The 22,321-nt window shown below is 45.0% G+C and overlaps 1 protein-coding gene across 2 annotated transcripts in view; it reads left to right on the top strand.

Annotated features, from left to right (window-relative positions):
* Positions 1 to 22,321, top strand: part of LOC118386378 (transmembrane protein 163) — a 98,632-nt gene that overhangs the window by 63,274 nt on the left and 13,037 nt on the right. For both annotated transcript variants that reach the window (XM_035774095.2, XM_035774093.2), the window contains exons 3-5: positions 12,453 to 12,496; positions 13,430 to 13,521; positions 20,128 to 20,224. In XM_035774095.2, the coding sequence (XP_035629988.1) occupies positions 12,453 to 12,496; positions 13,430 to 13,521; positions 20,128 to 20,224 (233 nt within the window). The remainder of the gene's footprint in view (positions 1 to 12,452; positions 12,497 to 13,429; positions 13,522 to 20,127; positions 20,225 to 22,321) is intronic.

Raw genomic sequence — 22,321 nt, 5'->3', positions numbered from 1 at the left:
TGAGAAAAAAAATGTGAATCGCGTTTTTATTTGGCGTACCCCCGGCCAGCATTGCTCGTACCCGTACCCCAGTTTGGGAATACCTGCGCTAGGGGAACGGGCCTGCCTGCTGAGGTCAGAGAAGAGGAGGAGAAGACAGGTGGAGAACAGAGAGGAGGAAAAAGCAAGGAAATCAAGGTAGTGGCAGAATGTACAAATAATTCATCCAATGGGCTTTGACTTCTCAATCATGTCAGAAATCTTACACAATACGATGCCCCGTCAGCTTATTAATCCAGCCTCTTACTTAGATCAATCACTAAATTAAACTTAGGAGTTGCATTAAAACAGAATTCTGTGTTTTCACGCAGGAAGAAAAGAGAAAACACATAAGAACTATCTTGCTACGTTTTGTAAATAGATGTAAAAATGCTTATTGTAATTTCAGCCTCGGCATCAGACTAATTTCATGCTTCAGTTGCACTTCTCACTTCTCAGTTGCCATCACTCACATTGAGTGGCTGCTGCCAACATACAGACTCAAATTTCTAGCCACTTTAATAATTAATAATCGGATGTAATAAATGTGTCACTAGTCACTTTAAACAATGTCACTTTATATAATGTTTACATATCCTACATTACTCATCTCATATGTATATACTGTACTCTATACCATCTACTGCATCCTGCCTGTGCCGTTCGGCCATCGCTCATCCATATATTTATATGTACATATTCTTATTCATTCCTTTACACTTGTGTGTATAAGGTAGTTGTTGTGAAATTGTAAGATTACTTGTTAGATATTACTGCATTGTCAGAACTAGAAGCACAAGCATTTCGCTACACTCGCATTAACATCTGCTAAACATGTGTATGTGACCAATAACATTTGATTTGATTTGAGCTACTTTTCTCTATTACTTTTCTCAGTGTAGTCAACCTACTTTTCTCCAGTAAAATGGCAGATTAACTTTAAACAAAACATTAGGAAATGTAGCCGGTTACATTCTTTCTATGATAAGCATTGATAACAAACATGCATCATTTTTGCAAAAAAATACTTGCTCTTTCATTGTCAGCTCATTTACTTGGGTGGCTACCAGCCAAATAGCATTGCACATCTGTTGTCATCTGATGAAAATTAAGCTATTTTCTGCTGAATGTGATGCACTAATGTATTTTCTGCTGAATGTGATGCACTAATGTATTTTCTGCTGAATGTGATGCACTAATGTATTTTCTGCTGAATGTGATGCACTAATGTATTTTCTGCTGAATGTGATGCACTAATGTATTTTCTGCTGAATGTGATGCACTAATGTATTTTCTGCTGAATGTGATGCACTAATGTATTTTCTGCTGAATGTGATGCACTAATGTATTTTCTGCTGAATGTGATGCACTAATGTATTTTCTGCTGAATGTGATGCACTAATGTATTTTCTGCTGAATGTGATGCACTAATGTATTTTCTGCTGAATGTGATGCACTAATGCATTTTCTGCTGAATGTGATGCACTAATGTATTTTCTGCTGAATGTGATGCACTAATGTATTTTCTGCTGAATGTGATGCACTAATGCATTTTCTGCTGAATGTGATGCACTAATGTATTTTCTGCTGAATGTGATGCACTAATGTATTTTCTGCTGAATGTGATGCACTAATGCATTTTCTGCTGAATGTGATGCACTAATGCATTTTCTGCTGAATGTGATGCACTAATGCATTTTCTGCTGAATGTGATGCACTAATGCATTTTCTGCTGAATGTGATGCACTAATGTATTTTCTGCTGAATGTGATGCACTAATGTATTTTCTGCTGAATGTGATGCACTAATGTATTTTCTGCTGAATGTGATGCACTAATGTATTTTCTGCTGAATGTGATGCACTAATGTATTTTCTGCTGAATGTGATGCACTAATGTATTTTCTGCTGAATGTGATGCACTAATGTATTTTCTGCTGAATGTGATGCACTAATGTATTTTCTGCTGAATGTGATGCACTAATGTATTTTCTGCTGAATGTGATGCACTAATGTATTTTCTGCTGAATGTGATGCACTAATGTATTTTCTGCTGAATGTGATGCACTAATGCATTTTCTGAAAAGAACAATTATAGTTGCATGTCCCTGATCAGTCTATTGAAGCAAAAAACACTGACTTTCAATATAAAACACGACCCCTGTCAATACACAGCTGGACTCGCCTGCTCACGCTTTCATCTGCTGTGCCATTTACAAACAAACACTCGACTGGCTCAGCTTCATCATGCAAAATAATTCAGTCAGGTTAAATGAAGAACGTGATCCAGTTTATCTCCTAGCATACTGCACAAGTTAACTGCAGGTATATACTTAGTAAAAAGTAGCAACAAATGTATTAAAAAACTTCAAAGGAATAGATTCAACGGTATTGACAAACTATCCAGTGGCTATTTCCAAATACCCCGGTATACGGTATACCACCCAAGCCTAGTGTTTTAATATTAAACATTTATTTTTACCTTTATTTAACTAGGCAAGTCAGTTAAGAACAAATTCTTATTTTCAATGATGGCCTAGGAACAGTGGGTTAACTGCCTGTTCAGGACACATCTACTCATTCAAGGGTTTTTCTTTATTTGTACTATTTTCTACATTGTAGAATAATAGTGAAGACATCAAAACTATGAAATAACACTTGTGGTAACAAAAAAGTGTGAAACAATTCTATTTTTAAAAATTCTATTTGAGATTCTTCAAAGTAACCACTCTTTGCCCTGACGACACTTTTAGCCATACATAATGGTTAACCCACTGTTCCTAGGCCGTCATACATAATGGTTAACCCACTGTTCCTAGGCCGTCATACATAATGGTTAACCCACTGTTCCTAGGCCGTCATACATAATGGTTAACCCACTGTTCCTAGGCCGTCATACATAATGGTTAACCCACTGTTCCTAGGCCGTCATACATAATGGTTAACCCACTGTTCCTAGGCCGTCATACATAATGGTTAACCCACTGTTCCTAGGCCGTCATACATAATGGTTAACCCACTGTTCCTAGGCCGTCATACATAATGGTTAACCCACTGTTCCTAGGCCGTCATACATAATGGTTAACCCACTGTTCCTAGGCCGTCATACATAATGGTTAACCCACTGTTCCTAGGCCGTCATACATAATGGTTAACCCACTGTTCCTAGGCCGTCATACATAATGGTTAACCCACTGTTCCTAGGCCGTCATACATAATGGTTAACCCACTGTTCCTAGGCCGTCTTACATAATGGTTAACCCACTGTTCCTAGGCTGTCATACCCCTGTTCCTAGGCCGTCATAATGGTTAACCCACTGTTCCTAGGCCGTCATACATAATGGTTAACCCACTGTTCCTAGGCCGTCATACATAATGGTTAACCCACTGTTCCTAGGCCGTCATACATAATGGTTAACCCACTGTTCCTAGGCCGTCTACATAATGGTTAACCCACTGTTAACCTAGGCCTAATGGTTAACCCACTGTTCCTAGGCCGTCATACATAATGGTTAACCCACTGTTCCTAGGCCGTCATACATAATGGTTAACCCACTGTTCCTAGGCCGTCATACATAATGGTTAACCCACTGTTCCTAGGCCGTCATACATAATGGTTAACCCACTGTTCCTAGGCCGTCATACATAATGGTTAACCCACTGTTCCTAGGCCGTCATACATAATGGTTAACCCACTGTTCCTAGGCCGTCTTACATAATGGTTAACCCACTGTTCCTAGGCCGTCATACATAATGGTTAACCCACTGTTCCTAGGCCGTCATACATAATGGTTAACCACTGTTCCTAGGCCGTCATACATAATGGTTAACCCACTGTTCCTAGGCCGTCATAATGGTTAACCCACTAATGGTTAACCCCACTGTTCCTAGGCCGTCATACATAATGGTTAACCCACTGTTCCTAGGCCGTCATACATAATGGTTAACCCACTGTTCCTAGGCCGTCATAATGGTTAACCCATGTTCCTAATGATTAACCCAACCTGTTCCTAGGCCGTCATACATAATGGTTAACCCACTGTTCCTAGGCCGTCATACATAATGGTTAACCCACTGTTCCTAGGCCGTCATACATAATGGTTAACCCACTGTTCCTAGGCCGTCATACATAATGATTAACCCACTGTTCCTAGGCCGTCATACATAATGGTTAACCCACTGTTCCTAGGCCGTCATACATAATGGTTAACCCACTGTTCCTAGGCCGTCATACATAATGGTTAACCCACTGTTCCTAGGCCGTCTTACATAATGGTTAACCCACTGTTCCTAGGCCGTCTTACATAATGGTTAACCCACTGTTCCTAGGCCGTCATACATAATGGTTAACCCACTGTTCCTAGGCCGTCATACATAATGATTAACCCACTGTTCCTAGGCCGTCTTACATAATGGTTAACCCACTGTTCCTAGGCCGTCTTACATAATGGTTAACCCACTGTTCCTAGGCCGTCATACATAATGGTTAACCCACTGTTCCTAGGCCGTAATGGTTAACCCACTGTTCCTAGGCATACATAATGGTTAACCCATTAACCCACTGTTCCTAGGCCGTCTTACATAATGGTTAACCCACTGTTCCTAGGCCGTCTTACATAATGGTTAACCCACTGTTCCTAGGCCGTCATACATAATGGTTAACCACTGTTCCTAGGCCGTCATACATAATGGTTAACCCACTGTTCCTAGGCCGTCATACATAATGGTTAACCCACTGTTCCTAGGCCGTCATACATAATGGTTAACCCACTGTTCCTAGGCCGTCATACATAATGGTTAACCCACTGTTCCTAGGCCGTCATACATAATGGTTAACCCACTGTTCCTAGGCCGTCATACATAATGGCACTAATATGAAGTTTATGCATTAGGCATATCACTTCTTCACTACAACTTAAAAGGTTTCATCTAAACACAGCATGGTCTGGAATATCTCAGTGTAAACTTACTTACTTACTTACTCTAAGTTAATGTCTGAACTTTTTCAAGATGCTGTGGCAAAGTCGTAGTCATATACAGTATCAGTCAAAAGTTTGGACACACCTACTCATTCAAGGGATTTACACACCTCCAGGCTGTGTAAAGGCTATTTGACTAAGAAGGAGAGTGATGGAGTGCTGCATCAGATGACCTGGCCTCCACAATCACCTGACTTCAACCCAATTGAGATGGTTTGGGTTGAGTTGGAAAAGCCAACCAACAAGTGCTCAGGAAAAGCCACCAAAGAGTGCTCAGCATATGTGGGAACTCCTTCAAGACTGTTTGAAAAGCATTCCAGGTGAAGCTGGTTGAGAGAATCCCAAGAGTGTGCAAAGCTGTCGTCAAGAAAAACTGTGGCTACTTTGAAGAATCTAAATATATTTTTATATTTTTAACACTTTTTTTGGCTACTACATGATTCCATATGTGTTATTTCATAGTTTTGATGTTTTCACTATTATTTTACAATGTAGAAAATAGAAAATAGTCTAAATAAAGTATAACCCTTGAATGAGTCCAAACCTTTGACTGGTACCGTATGTGTACAAATGTGTATCTGACATGTTGAGAAATGAGGTAAAGAAATTAGATGTGTTTAGTTGTCGCTGAGAGTGACACTGCTATTTGTCTCACTTAGGGAAATACCCAGTCTCACTTCTCTGATCAGTGTTGGACATAGAGAGGGAGAGAGAGAGGGAGAGAGGAGAAGATGAGAAAAGGCTGTCTGAGTTAGAGGGGATGGTCAAAGATGAGGAGGGAAGAGTTACACAATTTAACTTTAATACTGCGGAGGCAGAGGAGCCACCTCTCTGTTGACTACATATTCTACAGAATACAACAGAATAAATTAGATTCAAAACTCTCCTGTATGTTTTCCACAGAAGATGATTTATACATTGTGTGTAAGAATGAATCAGATGTGAATATGTCGATAGTGCAGTCATCAAGCCAACAATGGTAGCAGCCTCTATCAACTATAACAACAACCCCGTCTGTATCTTTCTATATCTATGTCCTCTTCCCCAGCTACAGGGCTGCTTGTCTGCCAGGCCTGGTTGACTCCCTGATAAATCTGTGTTATCAGCTGAGTACTGTGGTATTTTGCTTTGCTTTTACATTGAACTGTTTCTTTCTGAGATGCCGAGTGCCTCTGAAAGCAAAGCTGAGTAAACCAATTACAAACAGTATATCAGCAACAGAGAATAGAGCGAGATTGATGTTTTCATGTCTTCTCAAGAGTCTTATTCATCCTATAAATACTGAGCGATGTTTCTTCGACTTTCTTCAACTAACCTCACCAAGGCGGCAGAGTAGCCTAGTGGTTAGAGTGTTGGACTAGTAACCAGAAGGTTGTGAGTTCAAACCCCTGAGCTGACAAGGTACAAATCTGTCATTCTGCCCCTGAACAGGCAGTTAACCCACTGTTCCCAGGCCGTCATTGAAAATAAGAATGTGTTCTTAACTGACTTGCCTGGTTAAATAAAGGTAAAATAAAAAGGCTACACTCATTAGAATGGCTCAATACCATCAACCACCAGCCCCTCCCTTCCTCCCTCCCATCACCCATCAGCCCCCTCCCTCCCATCACCCACCAGCCCCTCCCTTCCTCCCTCCCATCAGCCCCCCCCCTCCCTCCTATCACCCACCCACCAGCTCCCTCCCTCCTATCACCCACCCACCAGCTCTGTATTCCTGATGACCCTCTTCATTACCTCACATGGTTTCTCTGCATGGATAAATGATTCCTCTTTGAGCCGTGACAAAGATACAATTGCTATTGTTATAGTCTAGCTGCTGTGCTGGTTAGAAATTCTGCAGTTGGTGGCAAGGCTAATGATTAGAATCCCTGTAGTGACCTGCTATACTATTCGTCTTCTTCTGGGTTCTGTATCTGTTATGAGGAAGTGCCTTAAGTTGTGGCAGCATGTATCCCTGGTTCTATGCCGTTCATGGTCTGTCTGTCTGCTAATGTGGGTGCGGTGCTTGCAGACTATCGTCCTGGGGTACTTCCCAAATGGCACCCTATTCCCAATACAGGTTACTGAAGACGTGGAGATTAATAAACCAACGCTGAGCTGTTAAGGCAGTTGGTGCCATCTGTGTTTCAGCAGAAAGAAACATCACTGTTTTGACCAGGGCACTGTATATGGAATTGGGTGCTATTTTGTGATGCAGTCCAGGTCTAGGAGAAGAGAGCGTGGAGCCTAGACAGGCCTTGACAGGCTGTGTTGGCTGGCATCCTGGTGTCTCGGTCCAGCCTCCCTCCAGACGGCCTGGGCTGGGAACACACTAAGCCAGGGCTCCCTGTAGACGACTGGATGTTGACAGTACAGCCAACAGATCCACTCATCCTGCTTCACCCTGTTATGCTGTCTCAGCTAACAGACTGTTGTATCTCTTATGTTTTATATGCAAGCGACACTGATGTTTTCATGTCTTCTTAAGACTCTTGTACCGCCTATAAATACTGAGCGATGTTTCTTAGACTTTCTTCAACTAACCTCACCAAGGCGACACTCATTAGACAGGCTCAATACCATCAACCACCAGCCCCTCCCTTCCTCCCATCACCCACCAGCCCCTCCCTCCCTCCCATCACCCACCAGCCCCTCCCTCCCATCACCCACGAGCCCCTCCCTCCCTCCCATTACCCACCAGCCCCCTCCCTCCCATCACCCACCAGCCCCTCCCTCCCTCCCTCCCATCACCCACCAGCCCCCTCCCTCCCTCCCATCACCCACCAGCCCCTCCCTCCCTCCCATCACCCACCCACCAGCCCCTCCCTCCCTCCCTCCCTCCCTCCCTCCCTCCCTCCCTCCCTCCCTCCCATCACCCACCAGCCCCTCCCTCCCATCACCCACGAGCCCCTCCCTCCCTCCCATCACCCACGAGCCCCTCCCTCCCTCCCATTACCCACCAGCCCCCTCCCTCCCATCACCCACCAGCCCCTCCCTCCCTCCCATTACCCACCAGCCCCTCCCTCCCATCACCCACCAGCCCCTCCCTCCCTCCCTCCCTCCCTCCCTCCCTCCCTCCCTCCCTCCCATCACCCACAAGCCCCTCCCTCCCATCACCCACCAGCTCCTTCCCTCCCATCACCCACCAGCCCCTCCCTCCCATCACCCACTAGTCCCTCCCTCGCATCACCCACCCACCAGCTCCCTCCCTCCTATCACCCACCCACCCACCAGCTCCCTCCCTCCTATCACCCACCCACCAGCTCCCTCCCTCCTATCACCCAACCACCAGCCCCCTCCCTCCTATCACTCACCAGCTCCCTCCCTCCTATCACCCACCCACCAGCCCCTCCCTCCCATCACCCACCAGCCCCTCCCTCCCTCCCATCACCCACCCACCAGCCCCTCCCTCCCTCCCATCACCCACCCACCAGCCCCTCCCTCCCTCCCATCACCCACCCACCAGCCCCTCCCTCCCTCCCATCACCCACCAGCCCCCTCCCTCCCATCACCCACCAGTCCCTCCATCCCATCAACCACTAGCCCCTCTCTCCCATCACCCACTAGCCCCTCTCTCCCATCACCCACTCCCCTCCCTCCCATCACCCACCAGCCCCTCCCTCCCATCACCCACCAGCCCCTCCCTCCCATCACCCATCACCCACCAGCCCCTCCCTCCCATCACCCATCTGCCCCTCCCCCCATAACCCATCTGCCGCTCCCTCCCTCCCATCACCCACCAGCCCCTCCCTCCCATTATATATATATACCAGCCCCTCCCTCCCTCCCATCACCCACCAGCCCCTCCCTCCCCCCCATCACCCACCAGCCCCCCTCCCTCCCATCACCCACCAGCCCCTCCCTCCCATCACCCACCAGCTCCTTCCCTCCCATCACCCACCAGCCCCCTCCCTCCCATCACCCACCAGCCCCTCCCTCCCATCACCCACCAGCCCCTCCCTCCCATCACCCACCAGCTCCTTCCCTCCCATCACCCACCAGCCCCCTCCCTCCCATCACCCACTAGTCCCTCCCTCGCATCACCCACCAGCCCCTCCCTCCCATCACCCACCAGCCCCTCCCTCCCATCACCCACCAGCCCCTCCCTCCCTCCCATCACCCACCCACCAGCCCCTCCCTCCCTCCCATCACCCACCAGCCCCCTCCCTCCCATCACCCACCAGTCCCTCCATCCCATCACCTACTAGCCCCTCTCTCCCATCACCCACTAGCACCTCCCTCCCATCACCCACCAGCCCCTCCCTCCCATCACCCACCAGCCCCTCCCTCCCATCACCCATCACCCACCAGCCCCTCCCTCCCATCACCCATCTGCCCCTCCCCCATAACCCATCTGCCGCTCCCTCCCTCCCATCACCCACCAGCCCCTCCCTCCCATCACCCACCAGTCCCTCCATCCCATCACCCACTAGCCCCTCTCTCCCATCACCCACTAGCCCCTCCCTCCCATCACCCACCAGCCCCTCCCTCCCATCACCCACCAGCTCCTTCCCTCCCATCACCCACCAGCCCCTCCCTCCCATCACCCACCAGCCCCTCCCTCCCATCACCCACCACCCCTCCCTCCCATCACCCACCAGCTCCTTCGCTCCCATCACCCACCAGCCCCTCCCTCCCATCACCCACTAGTCCCTCCCTCGCATCACCCACCCACCAGCTCCCTCCCTCCTATCATCCACCCACCCACCAGCTCCCTCCCTCCTATCACCCACCCACCAGCTCCCTCCCTCCTATCACCCAACCACCAGCCCCCTCCCTCCTATCACCCACCAGCTCCCTCCCTCCTATCACCCACCCACCAGCCCCTCCCTCCCATCACCCACCAGCCCCTCCCTCCCTCCCATCACCCACCCACCAGCCCCTCCCTCCCTCCCATCACCCACCAGCCCCTCCCTTGCTCCCATCACCCACCCACCAGCCCCTCCCTCCCTCCCATCACCCACCAGCCCCCTCCCTCCCTCCCATCACCACCAGCCCAGCCCATCCCTTCCTCCCATCACCCACCAGCCCCTCCCTTCCTCCCATCACCCACCAGCCCCTCCCTTCCTCCCATCACCAACCAGCCCCTCCCTCCCATCACCCACCAGCCCCTCCCTTCCTCCCATCACCCACCAGCCCCTCCCTTCCTCCCATCACCCACCAGCCCCTCCCTTCCTCCCATCACCAACCAGCCCCTCCCTTCCTCCCATCACCCACCAGCCCCTCCCTCCCATCACCCACCAGCCCCTCCCTTCCTCCCATCACCAACCAGCCCCTCCCTCCCATCACCCACCAGCCCCTCCCTCCCATCACCCACCAACCCCTCCCTCCCATCACCACCAGCCCCTCCCTCCCATCACCCATCACCCACCAGCCCCTCCCTCCCATCACCCATCACCCATCTGCCGCTCCCTCCCTCCCATCACCCACCAGCCCCTCCCTCCCATCATCCACCAGCCCCTCCCTCACATCACTCACCAGCTCCTTCCCTCCCATCACCCACCAGCCCCTCCCTCCCATCACCCACTAGTCCCTCCCTCGCATCACCCACCCACCAGCTCCCTCCCTCCTCTCACCCACCCACCAGCTCCCTCCCTCCTATCACCCACCCACCAGCTCCCTCCCTCCTATCACCCACCAGCCCCTCCCTTCCTCCCATCACCCACCAGCCCCTCCCTCACATCACTCACCAGCTCCGTCCCTCCCATCACCCACCAGCCCCCTCCCTCCCATCACCCACTAGTCCCTCCCTCCTCTCACCCACCCACCAGCTCCCTCCCTCCTATCACCCACCCACCAGCTCCCTCCCTCCTATCACCCAACCACCAGCCCCTCCCTCCCATCACCCACCAGCCCCTCCCTTCCTCCCATCACCCACCAGCCCCTCCCTCCCTCCCATCACCCACTAGCCCCTCCCTCCTTTCACCCACCAGCTCCTCCCTCCTATCACCCACCCACCAGCTCCCTCCCTCCTATCACCCACCCACCAGCCCCCCTCCCATCACCCACCAGCCCCTCCCTCCCATCACCCACCAGCCCCTCCCACACATCACCCACCAGCCCCCCTCCCTCACATCACCCACCAGCCCCCCTCCCATCACCCACCAGCCCCCTCCCTCCCATCACCCACCAGCCCCTCCCTTCCTCCCATCACCCACCAGCCCTTCCCTCCCATCACCCACCAGCCCCTCCCTCCCATCACCCACTAGCCCCTCCCTCACATCACACTTACAGGCCCACCTGTCTCTCTATCCTCCGGGTGTCTGTTTGTATTGTTAGTATTGACCTTGCCTCCGGTGATGACGGAGGGGAAAAGAGGTTTTTAATGTGGTGCCAGTCTGCCAGTGTCGTACCTTCATGCATCATGGGTCTGTCTGTCACCATGGCACCCTTCACCACAGAACATTTTTAAGCCTTCTAAGACCCAGACCATCATAACCTTTATGGCAGCCATTGAGTGGTAGATCAAAGAGACTGCGATAAAAACCCTGGTGAAGACAAACAAACTCTCCTCCAACGCAGTTCTCACTCAGACTGCCCGTCTCCATGGTGATCCTCGCGACAGGGAGTCCTGTGTGACTGTTGTCGACCTGAAAACGAACGCATCACAGAGGAAATTTTAAAGCCCTCAGCTTCACAAGCCAGAAGGAACAGAACACGATGTTGTGAACAGGAGAATATCGGGACAGAATCAGATGAATAAAGCGTGTTATTATAACCAATGAGACTCAGTCAAATGCTACTGACGCACAAGATGCTTCAATGGATAATTCTTCTATTGCATTCTCAACTCTAACAACTGAGTATTGAAAAGGAATCGAACGGAATGTGTTCACAGACCATTATTCTCAATGTATTTCAACCCTTCCCTGTGTAGGATTATAGCTGTTCAAATCCATACCATTTTTTGCTCAGAGATGAGTACAGCAAAGTGCTAGTCTGTGAATAATTAATGCTCCTCTTAGGTGTGCTGATAATATGAATTATGTAAAAACAGAATAGGTTATCAGTGTTTTGATCTTTCTCCCAACCAGGGAGAGAACTCCAATTCCATAATAAAAAGTGTGTGCATGTTTGCGTGTGGGAGAGCAATATTTACATGGATGTTACAGTAATCATTCCTTTTGCTGTTAGAAACCGATGCCTTTTGTTCCCCAGGCAATCATTTATTTTCTCTCCCTCCCTCTCTTCTCTCTCCCTCTCTCTCTTCTCTCTCCCTCTCTCTCTTCTCTCTCTCTCTCTCTCTCTCTCTCATCTCTCTCCCTCTCTCTCTTCCTCTCTTCTCTCTCTCTCTCTCTCTCTTCTCTCTCTCTCTCTCTCTCTCTCTCTCTTATCTCTCTCTCTCTCTCTCTCTCTCTCTTCTCTCTCTCCCTCTCTCTTCTCTTTCTCTTCTCTCTCTCCCTTCTCTCTCTCTTCTCTCTCTCCCTCTCTCTCTTCTCTCTCTCTTCTCTCTCTCCCTCTCTCTCTTCTCTCTCTAGCTGTTTCATTCATGAGACACAGCGCATCAGCCTTCGGATTTGCCGTGAGTTCCATTTATACATATTAATTAGTCATAAAGTCACGGTGTTCATTTATTAACGCTGGTTGGGTTCGGATGCCATGCTGCCATCGTCTCCTTGGTAACAGCCAGGGAAGCATGAGAACACATCAGAACACTGTGATAACAGAGCAGTCCCCACAGACCATGGAAATAGAATCCCTTCTGTTTTTATTTATATGCCACAGACACTGTAGTAGGAAGCTCTGGTTTATTTCTTCATTTGAATCCCCATTAGCTTTTACAGAAGCAGCAGCTACTCTTTCTGGGGCCACAAAATAAATAACCACAAAACATAACAAAACACTGACACACTGATAGACAAGTCACACAAATGTTTTATTCAATGATATACAAACAATACAACTAAAATATACAACAAACAAGAATGGCGTCTAGAATGCAATTAAAGGACCCTATAATTCCATGTCAGGTATACCAGGACAGGTTACTGAAGACATGGATGTTGATAACAACACTGAGCTGTTAAGGCAGTTGGTGGCATCTATGTTTTAACAGAAAGAAACGGCACTGTTAACGTGTGTGTTTCCCCACTTTTTCGAAGGAATTAATATCCCAAAGTAATTGTGTGCTAGTTGGTAGCTATAGCTGCATGAAACCAGAGGGTAGCAGTATAATTACAACCACAGTGAGTGTGTCTGGTAGTGCCTGCAGGCTTGAGTCTGTCTTCCGACTGCTGAGCTGTAGTAGTAGGCCGTTAATGGCACCACAGGGGATAGATGTGTTGGTCTCACAGTAAAGAATCCTGCAGTTCAATAACCACGCTACTCTAGTGGAAGATATAGGGAGTTTAGGGTAGTAGTGGAATGGATGGCGGGACTGTAGACAGTGAATATGATGCATGTTATTTTACTATTTGATGCATCCCCACTGGAAACCTAATGCCTGTCTTTACAGTTTGACGCCACGTTGGACGTGCTATCTTCAATCATCGTGCTGTGGCGTTATAGCAACGCAGCAGCTGTCCACTCTGCCCATAGGGAATACATGTGAGTAAAACGGCCACAAAATTGAACATTGCATGGTGTTCCCAAATAGAATGTTCCCTGTTCACCATCATAGAAACAGTTCTCCCCTAGTAGCCTACTGGATTAAATTACATTTTCTTTGAATCTATATCAGTGTCTTGTACATAGTGCTGTGGGGGTCATGACACTTTGTAAGCCGATTATTGTCAAGCAAATAACTATTAATATAAACAAATATATCATCTGCTGGTTTTCACTCACAGCCTACAAGCCACTGATACAGACCTTTGGAACATCGACATGTTAAAAAGTCTAATAAAAGCCATGTAATAAAGCCAACACCATCACAATACATCCATGTAATAAAGCCAACACCATCACAATACATCCATGTAATAAAGCCAACACCATCACAATACATCCATGTAATAAAGCCAACACCTTCACAATACATCCATGTAATAAAGCCAACACCTTCACAATACATCCATGTAATAAAGCCAACACCTTCACAATACATCCATGTAATAAAGCCAACACCTTCACAATACATCCATGTAATAAAGCCAACACCTTCACAATACATCCATGTAATAAAGCCAACACCATCACAATACATCCATGTAATAAAGCCAACACCATCACAATACATCCATGTAATAAAGCCAACACCATCACAATACATCCATGTAATAAAGCCAACACCTTCACAATACATCCATGTAATAAAGCCAACACCATCACAATACATCCATGTAATAAAGCCAACACCTTCACAATACATCCATGTAATAAAGCCAACACCTTCACAATACATCCATGTAATAAAGCCAACACCTTCACAATACATCCATGTAATAAAGCCAACACCATCACAATACATCCATGTAATAAAGCCAACACCATCACAATACATCCATGTAAAAAGCCAACACCATCACAATACATCCATGTAATAAAGCCAACACCATCACAATACATCCATGTAATAAAGCCAACACCATCACAATACATCCATGTAATAAAGCCAACACCATCACAATACATCCATGTAATAAAGCCAACACCTTCACAATACATCCATATTTTGTTTTAGACAGGTCTAAAGAAACATGATCTGAAGAAAATATACTCTACCTCAGAAGAACAGAATAGTGTACTCTGAGTTGTCCTTATGTTAGGCCCTGATCTGGCTATGCCGTATGGCTGTGCGCTACACTAGTTCATTTAGCAGACAAGAATTGCTTAGAATTATGTGGCATTATTTTATATTATTTTATAGAATGAAGAATAAAATTGAACAAAGCTGAATAGAAAGCATCTTTTCCCCAGTTAATTTCAGAGGGAGTAGCTATTCTGTGTTGAGTGGTTAACAAAGAAATAGGTCCTCTTATATGCTTCATTTAGAGTTATTTATGTAACTTTAGTTGTGAATCAAACATTGGGCTATATGTTTTGATTTTTAATACATACTAAGGCTGCATGATGCGACTCTAATGATGCTTTGAAAAAAGTTGCATGAAAGGCATGAGCTCAGGAGACACTTCATCACTCTCTCATTCACAATTTTACAAGCACTTGATAATGCCTCAAATTTCCTAGCGGCAGTTCCTTTGTATGGTCGTAATGCACCCTAATAAAATCCATGCCTTTTGCGGGCATTGTTGTCACGACTGTTGAAGGAAGTGGACCACGGTGCAGCGTGGTAAGCGTACATGTTCTTTTATTATAGAAAATGACGCCAACAAAACAACAAACAAGAAAACAACCGTGAAGCTACAGGCTATGTGCCATAAACAAAAGTCAACTTCCCACAAAGACAGGTGGGAAAAGGGCTACCTAAGTATGGTTCTCAATCAGAGACAACGATAGACAGCTGTCCCTGATTGAGAACCCTACCCGGCCAAAACATAGAAATGCAAATAATAGAACATAGAATACCCACCCCAAATCACACTATGACCAAACCAAATAGAGACATAAAAAGGATCTGACAGTTGTGCCCTTGGGCTGAATATTATAATTCCCTTCTCCCGGCTGCTCGCTCCGAAGCACATCTCACTCACATGGCTCTCCGTCACGTCATGTGATTGGATCTATCTCACAGGCTACAAGTGAAGACAGACACATTGGGGACGCAACTGCCCGCGTTCTCATCCAATTCCGAGGCGCGTATTGAAGATATTGGAATAATTGTCCACATTTACTTTTCGTCAGCCAACAAGATGGGTAGGCCTAACAAACAGCAAAAGCACTAGCCTATGTCAATCTACTATCCCCATAGTACAAAAGTTGACCTATTCTATACTGTGCGAGAAAAAAATATTCCAAACATAGTCTGGGACAGTTGTTGGATCTGATAGATCCCAAATTAATACAACCACTAGTCTCAAACTTTTTAAAGTAATGAGGCTGACGCAATAGATCAGAACGTTTAGCCTAAAATGTTGACAAACTGTTCAGCTATTTCTTCACATTAGAAGTGCAGCAATACGCACACGGCAGTAAGCGTATTGCAGGAAAACACCAGTAGTAGCAGGAAAACACCATTCTCAAAAGTGACCTCAAATGTGATTATGCATGTAATCTTTTAATATTTTTATGGTGATAATGATCTTCCCCAAACTTGAAACTTACCCTCTGCACATGTATGCTAGTTAGGCTCTACACCCGTTATAAAGCAGATTAATGTGCTTAATTTTAAGATGTTTTTTGGCCACTTTAGTTGTGATACAAACATTGTTAAAATATATAGGCCTATGGGCTAGGCTACACGAGGTGTGTGACTATTATTTGAAAAAATTGCATGCGCTGTTTCTTGCCTTAAGCTGGGCATCATTCACAAGTCATAGTGTGAAATTAGTTCAAAAGAATATATGTATGAAATTATTTTTTTATTTAGAATGTATCGTTATCATGCACATGTCTCAAAACAGGGAAGGGGGAAAAAAGCATGGTATCTATGCACTTAAATAGCGAATGGAGGACGCTATTCCCATGGTTAATTTTCATGCCAACTGTGTAGGTTATAATCCTGTTGAAAAGATAAGCAATGTGCTTAATATTAGGAAGGTTGAGAAAAAATAAATATAGTAGGCCCAGCCTATAGAAAGCTGATGGGATCCTCCTCTTTTTAATAGAGGCCATCACTCTGTTTTCTCACACAATTGCATAGCCTATAGAAATGTTGCGCAACAGGAGCTCATGGGTTCTCATGAAGTGTTTTATTAGATTTTTGATGACATTTGCATTGATGTCAGAGTTTTTAGAAGGACAATGACTCGTGACCGCCGGTGTGGCGGTAATACGATCACCATAACAGCCCTACTTGTACATGACTATATTGAGCTGTTATTACATGTATTTTTAGTCCAGGCAGCCTGGTAGAATGTCTTCTAAATGTTAAACATATGTACAGTATATCTTCAACAGAGTTATAGGATACAGTATATCTTCCACAGTGTTACATGATACAGTATATCTTCCACTGAGATACAGGATACAGTATACCATCCACAGTGTTACAGGGTACAGTATATCTTCCACAGTATTACAGGATACAGTATATCTTCCACTGAGATACAGGGTACAGTATATCTTCCACAGTATTACAGGATACAGTAAATCTTCCACAGTGTTACAGGATACAGTATATCTTCCACTGAGATACAGGATACAGTATATCTTCCACAGTATTACAGGAAACAGTATATCTTCCACGGTATTACAGGATACAGTATATCTTCCACAGTATTACAGGATACAGTATATCTTCCACTGAGATACAGGATACAGTATATCTTCCACAGTATTACAGAATACAGTATATCTTCCACAGTATTACAGGATACAGTATATCTTCCACTGAGATACAGGATACAGTAAATCTTCCACAGTATTACAGGATACAGTATATCTTCCACAGTATTACAGAATACAGTATATCTTCCACAGTATTACAGGATACAGTATATCTTCCACTGAGATACAGGATACAGTAAATCTTCCACAGTGTTACAGGATACAGTATATCTTCCACAGTGTTACAGGATACAGTATATCTTCCACTGAGATACAGGATACAGTATACCATCCACAGTGTTACAGGATACAGTATATATTCCACTGAGATACAGGATACAGTATATCTTCCATAGTATTACAGGATACAGTAAATCTTCCACTGAGATACAGGATACAGTATATCTTCCACAGTATTACAGGATACAGTATATCTTCCACTGAGATACAGGATACAGTATATCTTCCACAGTATTACAGGATACAGTATATCTTCCACAGTATTACAGGATACAGTATATCTTCCACAGTATTACAGGATACAGTATATCTTCCACTGAGATACAGGATACAGTATATCTACCACAGTGTTACAGGATACAGTATATCTTCCACTGAGATACAGGATACAGTATACCATCCACAGTGTTACGGGATACAGTATACCATCCACAGTATTACAGGATACAGTATATCTTCCACTGAGATACAGGATACAGTATACCATCCACAGTGTTACAGGATACAGTATATCTACCACAGTGTTAGTGGGGTTCATCCTAGTTCATATCTTTATCCTGGTTCGACAGCACCTCACTGTTACTTCCTAAGCACTGCAGGTTCTACAATGAGAAAGGACACCGACACCCGTCTACCATCCATCTTATGTATGCCCACTGTAGGGGGATGGGAGTACAGGACTGGAGGGGGGAAGGGATGGATGGATGAAGACATTCTCATTCTCAGTCAAAACCAGAGATAAATGGGGAAGTAATGGCGAAGGAAGAAAACGACATCTTTCTCCGGCTCCAAAGAGGCACTAAACTGTGAAGCTGCTGCTGGAACCGTTGCCAGGAACCCAGAGAACTGACACCTTTCACTTTTGTTTAATGTCTGATTAAACCTGTGTTAAAATAGCACTCACAAACAGCTCTTGGTCCCTGGAGAACCAGTACAGCAATTCAAGTGTACCACAGAGAGGTGAAGCTAACAAAAACTGCAAGGCAATTTGTTAACTTTAAAATGTATTTTAGTTCAGATTTTTTCTTCCATTTTTTACTGGATGATGACAAGGGAATCAACCCTCAGTAAACCCATGTAACACATGAATTATAATTTATGCACTTTATACAATTTATGCATATATCACACTAAATAATCCTACATTTACCACATAAAATCTACACTATTAGAAAAAAAACTTGCTAAGTAGAACCAGGGTTCTTCGGTTTTTCCCCATAGGGAACCTTTTTGGTGCTGGAAAGAACCCTTTGTCGTGTGTACGGTTCTTCAAAGAACTCCCTCCCACCCCAAAGAACTCCCTCCCTCCCACCCTCTATGAAGAACTCTCTATGAACGGTTCTACCAAGAACCATTTTATCATCTAAAAGTTCTTCCTAGAACTGTCTGTGAAGGGTTCTAACCCTTTTTGTCTTTGGACGGTTCCACCAGCATTATTATCCTTTAAATGTCATTATTTATGACAATTCATAAGGCCTTATTTTGAGGGCCTAGTTATATATACCCTAACACAGTGTTGTTAGGAATTTCCTGGTTTATAGGCCACATCAGGGCTCATTATCAAGTCACATGATGTATAATTCCTGTTGGAATCCAATTCAAAGTTAGGATATCCAACAAGTTGAATTGTTAATCACCTGCAACCTATATTCAGAATGACTGCCAGGGTAGGGAAGAATGGATACTGAGACGACCTCAATCATTTCATGTACTGGAACAAACATCTCAGTAACTGACGGGTGCAAAACATCTAATTATTAACAGATTGGATTAGTTTAGAACACAATGGTTTTTATCTTTGTGTAGCATAGAATGTATCAACCAAGCAACGTACTGTACATACAAAAACACTGATATTACAGCAAATCAAACCATTCTGAAAATCTCCCTGCAACAAAGCATGCTGGGAAATATTATATATTGTTCTATGTAGAACCCTTCTTGCCTTCCAAAGAAACCTTCTTGCCTTCCAAAGAATCATCAAAGAACCCTTTCCTCCAAAAATGGTTCTTAGGATGTTAAAGGTTCTTGGTAGAATCCTTTGTCTTACAAAGAACTCTTGTCTTCCAAAAGGGGTTCTTCTGATGAAAACAGTTGTTGGTAGAATCCTATCCCCCCACAAAGAACCCTTTTTCTAAGAGTGTAATTGTATGGTAATAGTATGGTATGGTAATGGTATGGTAATGGTATGGTATTGTAATGGTATTGTATTGTAATGGTATGGTATGGTAATAGTAATGGTATGGTATGGTAATGGTATGGTAATAGTATGGTAATGGTATTGTAATGGTATGGTATGGTAGGGTAATGGTAATGGTATGGTATGGTATGGTAATGGTATGGTATGGTAATGGAATGGAATGGTATGGAAATTGTATTGTTATGGTATGGTATAGGTAATGGTATTGTAATGGTATGGTATGGTATTGTAATGGTATGGTAGGGTATAGGTAATGGTAATGGTATGGTATTGTAATGGTATGGTATGGTATGGTAATGGTATGGGATGGTAATGGTATGGTATGGGATGGTAATGGTATGGTATGCATTATGCGGTAATATGTTTTGGTTTCTGTCTGTCCACAGAGCGTGTGTGGTCCTTGGGGTGGTCTTCATCTTGTCCTCCCTGTGCATTCTGGGAAAAGCCATCCATGACCTGGCCACCAAGCTGCTTCCTGAAGTGGTGAGAGACGCACACACGCGGACATGCACGCACGCACGCACACACACAAATAGACACAAATGCTCACAGCTGCAAACACCAACACAGAAAACCCTGTCATGAGACATCAGTGTGATGAATCAGTTATTTTAGAATCTTTCCTCAAAGTCGTCACCATGTTTTATGTACCAGGAGATGTCTTTTTATAGCCCCCTTTTTCTACCTTGTGATGTCGAAGAAGTCTTCCTCTGCCCCTCTCTGATTCACCTACCCATGTGGTGAAGTGCAAGGCCTGCTGAGGTTAAGGCAAGGCAAAGGAAGCAGAGAAAGGAGTGGCTCGGTTAATCCTGGAATAGTCTCATCTCACTGCTGCCAGGAAATGCAACCTGTTCTACACTTCTGTAGATTGATGCTGCGGTAGAGATTTAAAAAGGTTGCCTCATCAAACCAACAACGTTTCCGTTCTAGACAGATAGCTATATAAGGTATGCAATGGCAGTTATCAGCCCTTATGGCCCTTACAATGTATTCCATTATATATAATTAAGTGCACAATCTTCACATATCCAATGTGATAGTATAATTGTAGGATATTGGTTTGAAGGTGTAAATGTTTCAATGAATGCAAATGAACCTCAACTCTCACATTTTCTCTCACTTTCACATTCTCTCTCTGACTGCCTCTACTCTCTCACTCTCTCTCTCTCGCTTTTGTGCTCTCTCTCTCTCTCTCTCTCGCTTTCGCTCTCTCTCTCACGCTCACTCTCCCTTTCGTTCTCTCTATTTGCTGTCTCGGTTGGTAAATGATGGTAAATGATGGTAAATGAGTGATTTCTCTCTGATTTGGAGCCAACACCAGTAATCAGTGAAGCTGTAAAGTCTTTTAAGTCTGCTTCATGGCAACGGAGCGCCAACAGCTGTTGTGCGATGTAACCACTGGTCTGAAAACGACCAATTAGCTGCTCATTACCACGACAATCAGGAAGTAAAGGAGCTGATCCACAGCCCAGCCCAGAGTACAGGTCTTCACGGGTCCAAAAAGTTGGACCCAATATGTGTAAATATATTTAGAGACCCGTTCCGAACGGAGGGAGAGAGGTGCCACTCTAACAGGCAGGGAGGGGCCGTACTGTTATCGAGTGACATGGGGAGCAGTACACTAATAGCTGCCATAGCTATGTTTTATATCAATCAATATGATGCACATGGGGACAAAGATCGTACTTTTTGGAGAAATGTCCTCTTGTCTGATGAAACAAAAACTGTTTGGCCATAATGACAATCGTTATGTTTGGAGGAAAAAGGGGGAGGCTTTCAAGCCGAAGAACACCATCCCAACGGTGGCAGCATCATATTGTGGGGGTGATTTGCTGCAGGAGGGTCTGGTGTACTTCACAAAATAGATAGCATCATGAGGAAGCAAACATCTCAAGACATCAGTCAGGAAGTTAAAGTTTGGTCGCGAATGGGTCTTCCAAATGGACAATGACCCCAAGCATACTTCCAAAGTTGTGACAAAATGGCTTAAGGACAACATAGTCAAGGTATTGTAGTGGCCATCACAAAGCCCTGACCTCAATGGAAAATTTGTGGGCAGAACTGAAAAAGCGTGTGCGAGCAAGGAGGCCTACAAAACCTGACTCAGTTACAGGAATGGGACAAAATTCACCCAACTTATTGTGTGAAGCTTGTTGAAGGCTAACTTGACCCAAGTTAAACAATATAAAGGCAATGCCACCAAATACTAATTTAGTGTATGTAAGCTTCTGACCCTCTGGGAATGTGATGAAAGAAATAAAAGCTGGAAAGAAATTATATTATTCTGACATTTCACATTCTTAAAATAAAGTGGTGATCTTAACTAAACTAAAGACAGAGCATTTTTACTATTATTAAATGTCAGGAATAGGGAAAAACTCAGTTTAAATGTATTTGGCTCAGGTGTATGTAAACTTCTGACTTCAACTGTACACGCACTGTAATTTAAATCTAAAATCCTTGGTTGCTACATCCATTTATGCAATACCATGATATACCCATTGATTAGTGAAAAATATAACTTATAAATACCTCATGAGGTTAGTTCTACTGTCGTACCCCATCAGAGCATAAAATATT

This window comes from Oncorhynchus keta, chromosome 7 (genome assembly GCF_023373465.1).
Source record: "Oncorhynchus keta strain PuntledgeMale-10-30-2019 chromosome 7, Oket_V2, whole genome shotgun sequence".
NCBI classification, from domain to species: domain Eukaryota; kingdom Metazoa; phylum Chordata; class Actinopteri; order Salmoniformes; family Salmonidae; genus Oncorhynchus; species Oncorhynchus keta.
Note: the sequence above shows the minus strand (reverse complement) of the source record. Positions and strands in the feature narration are given on the sequence as shown.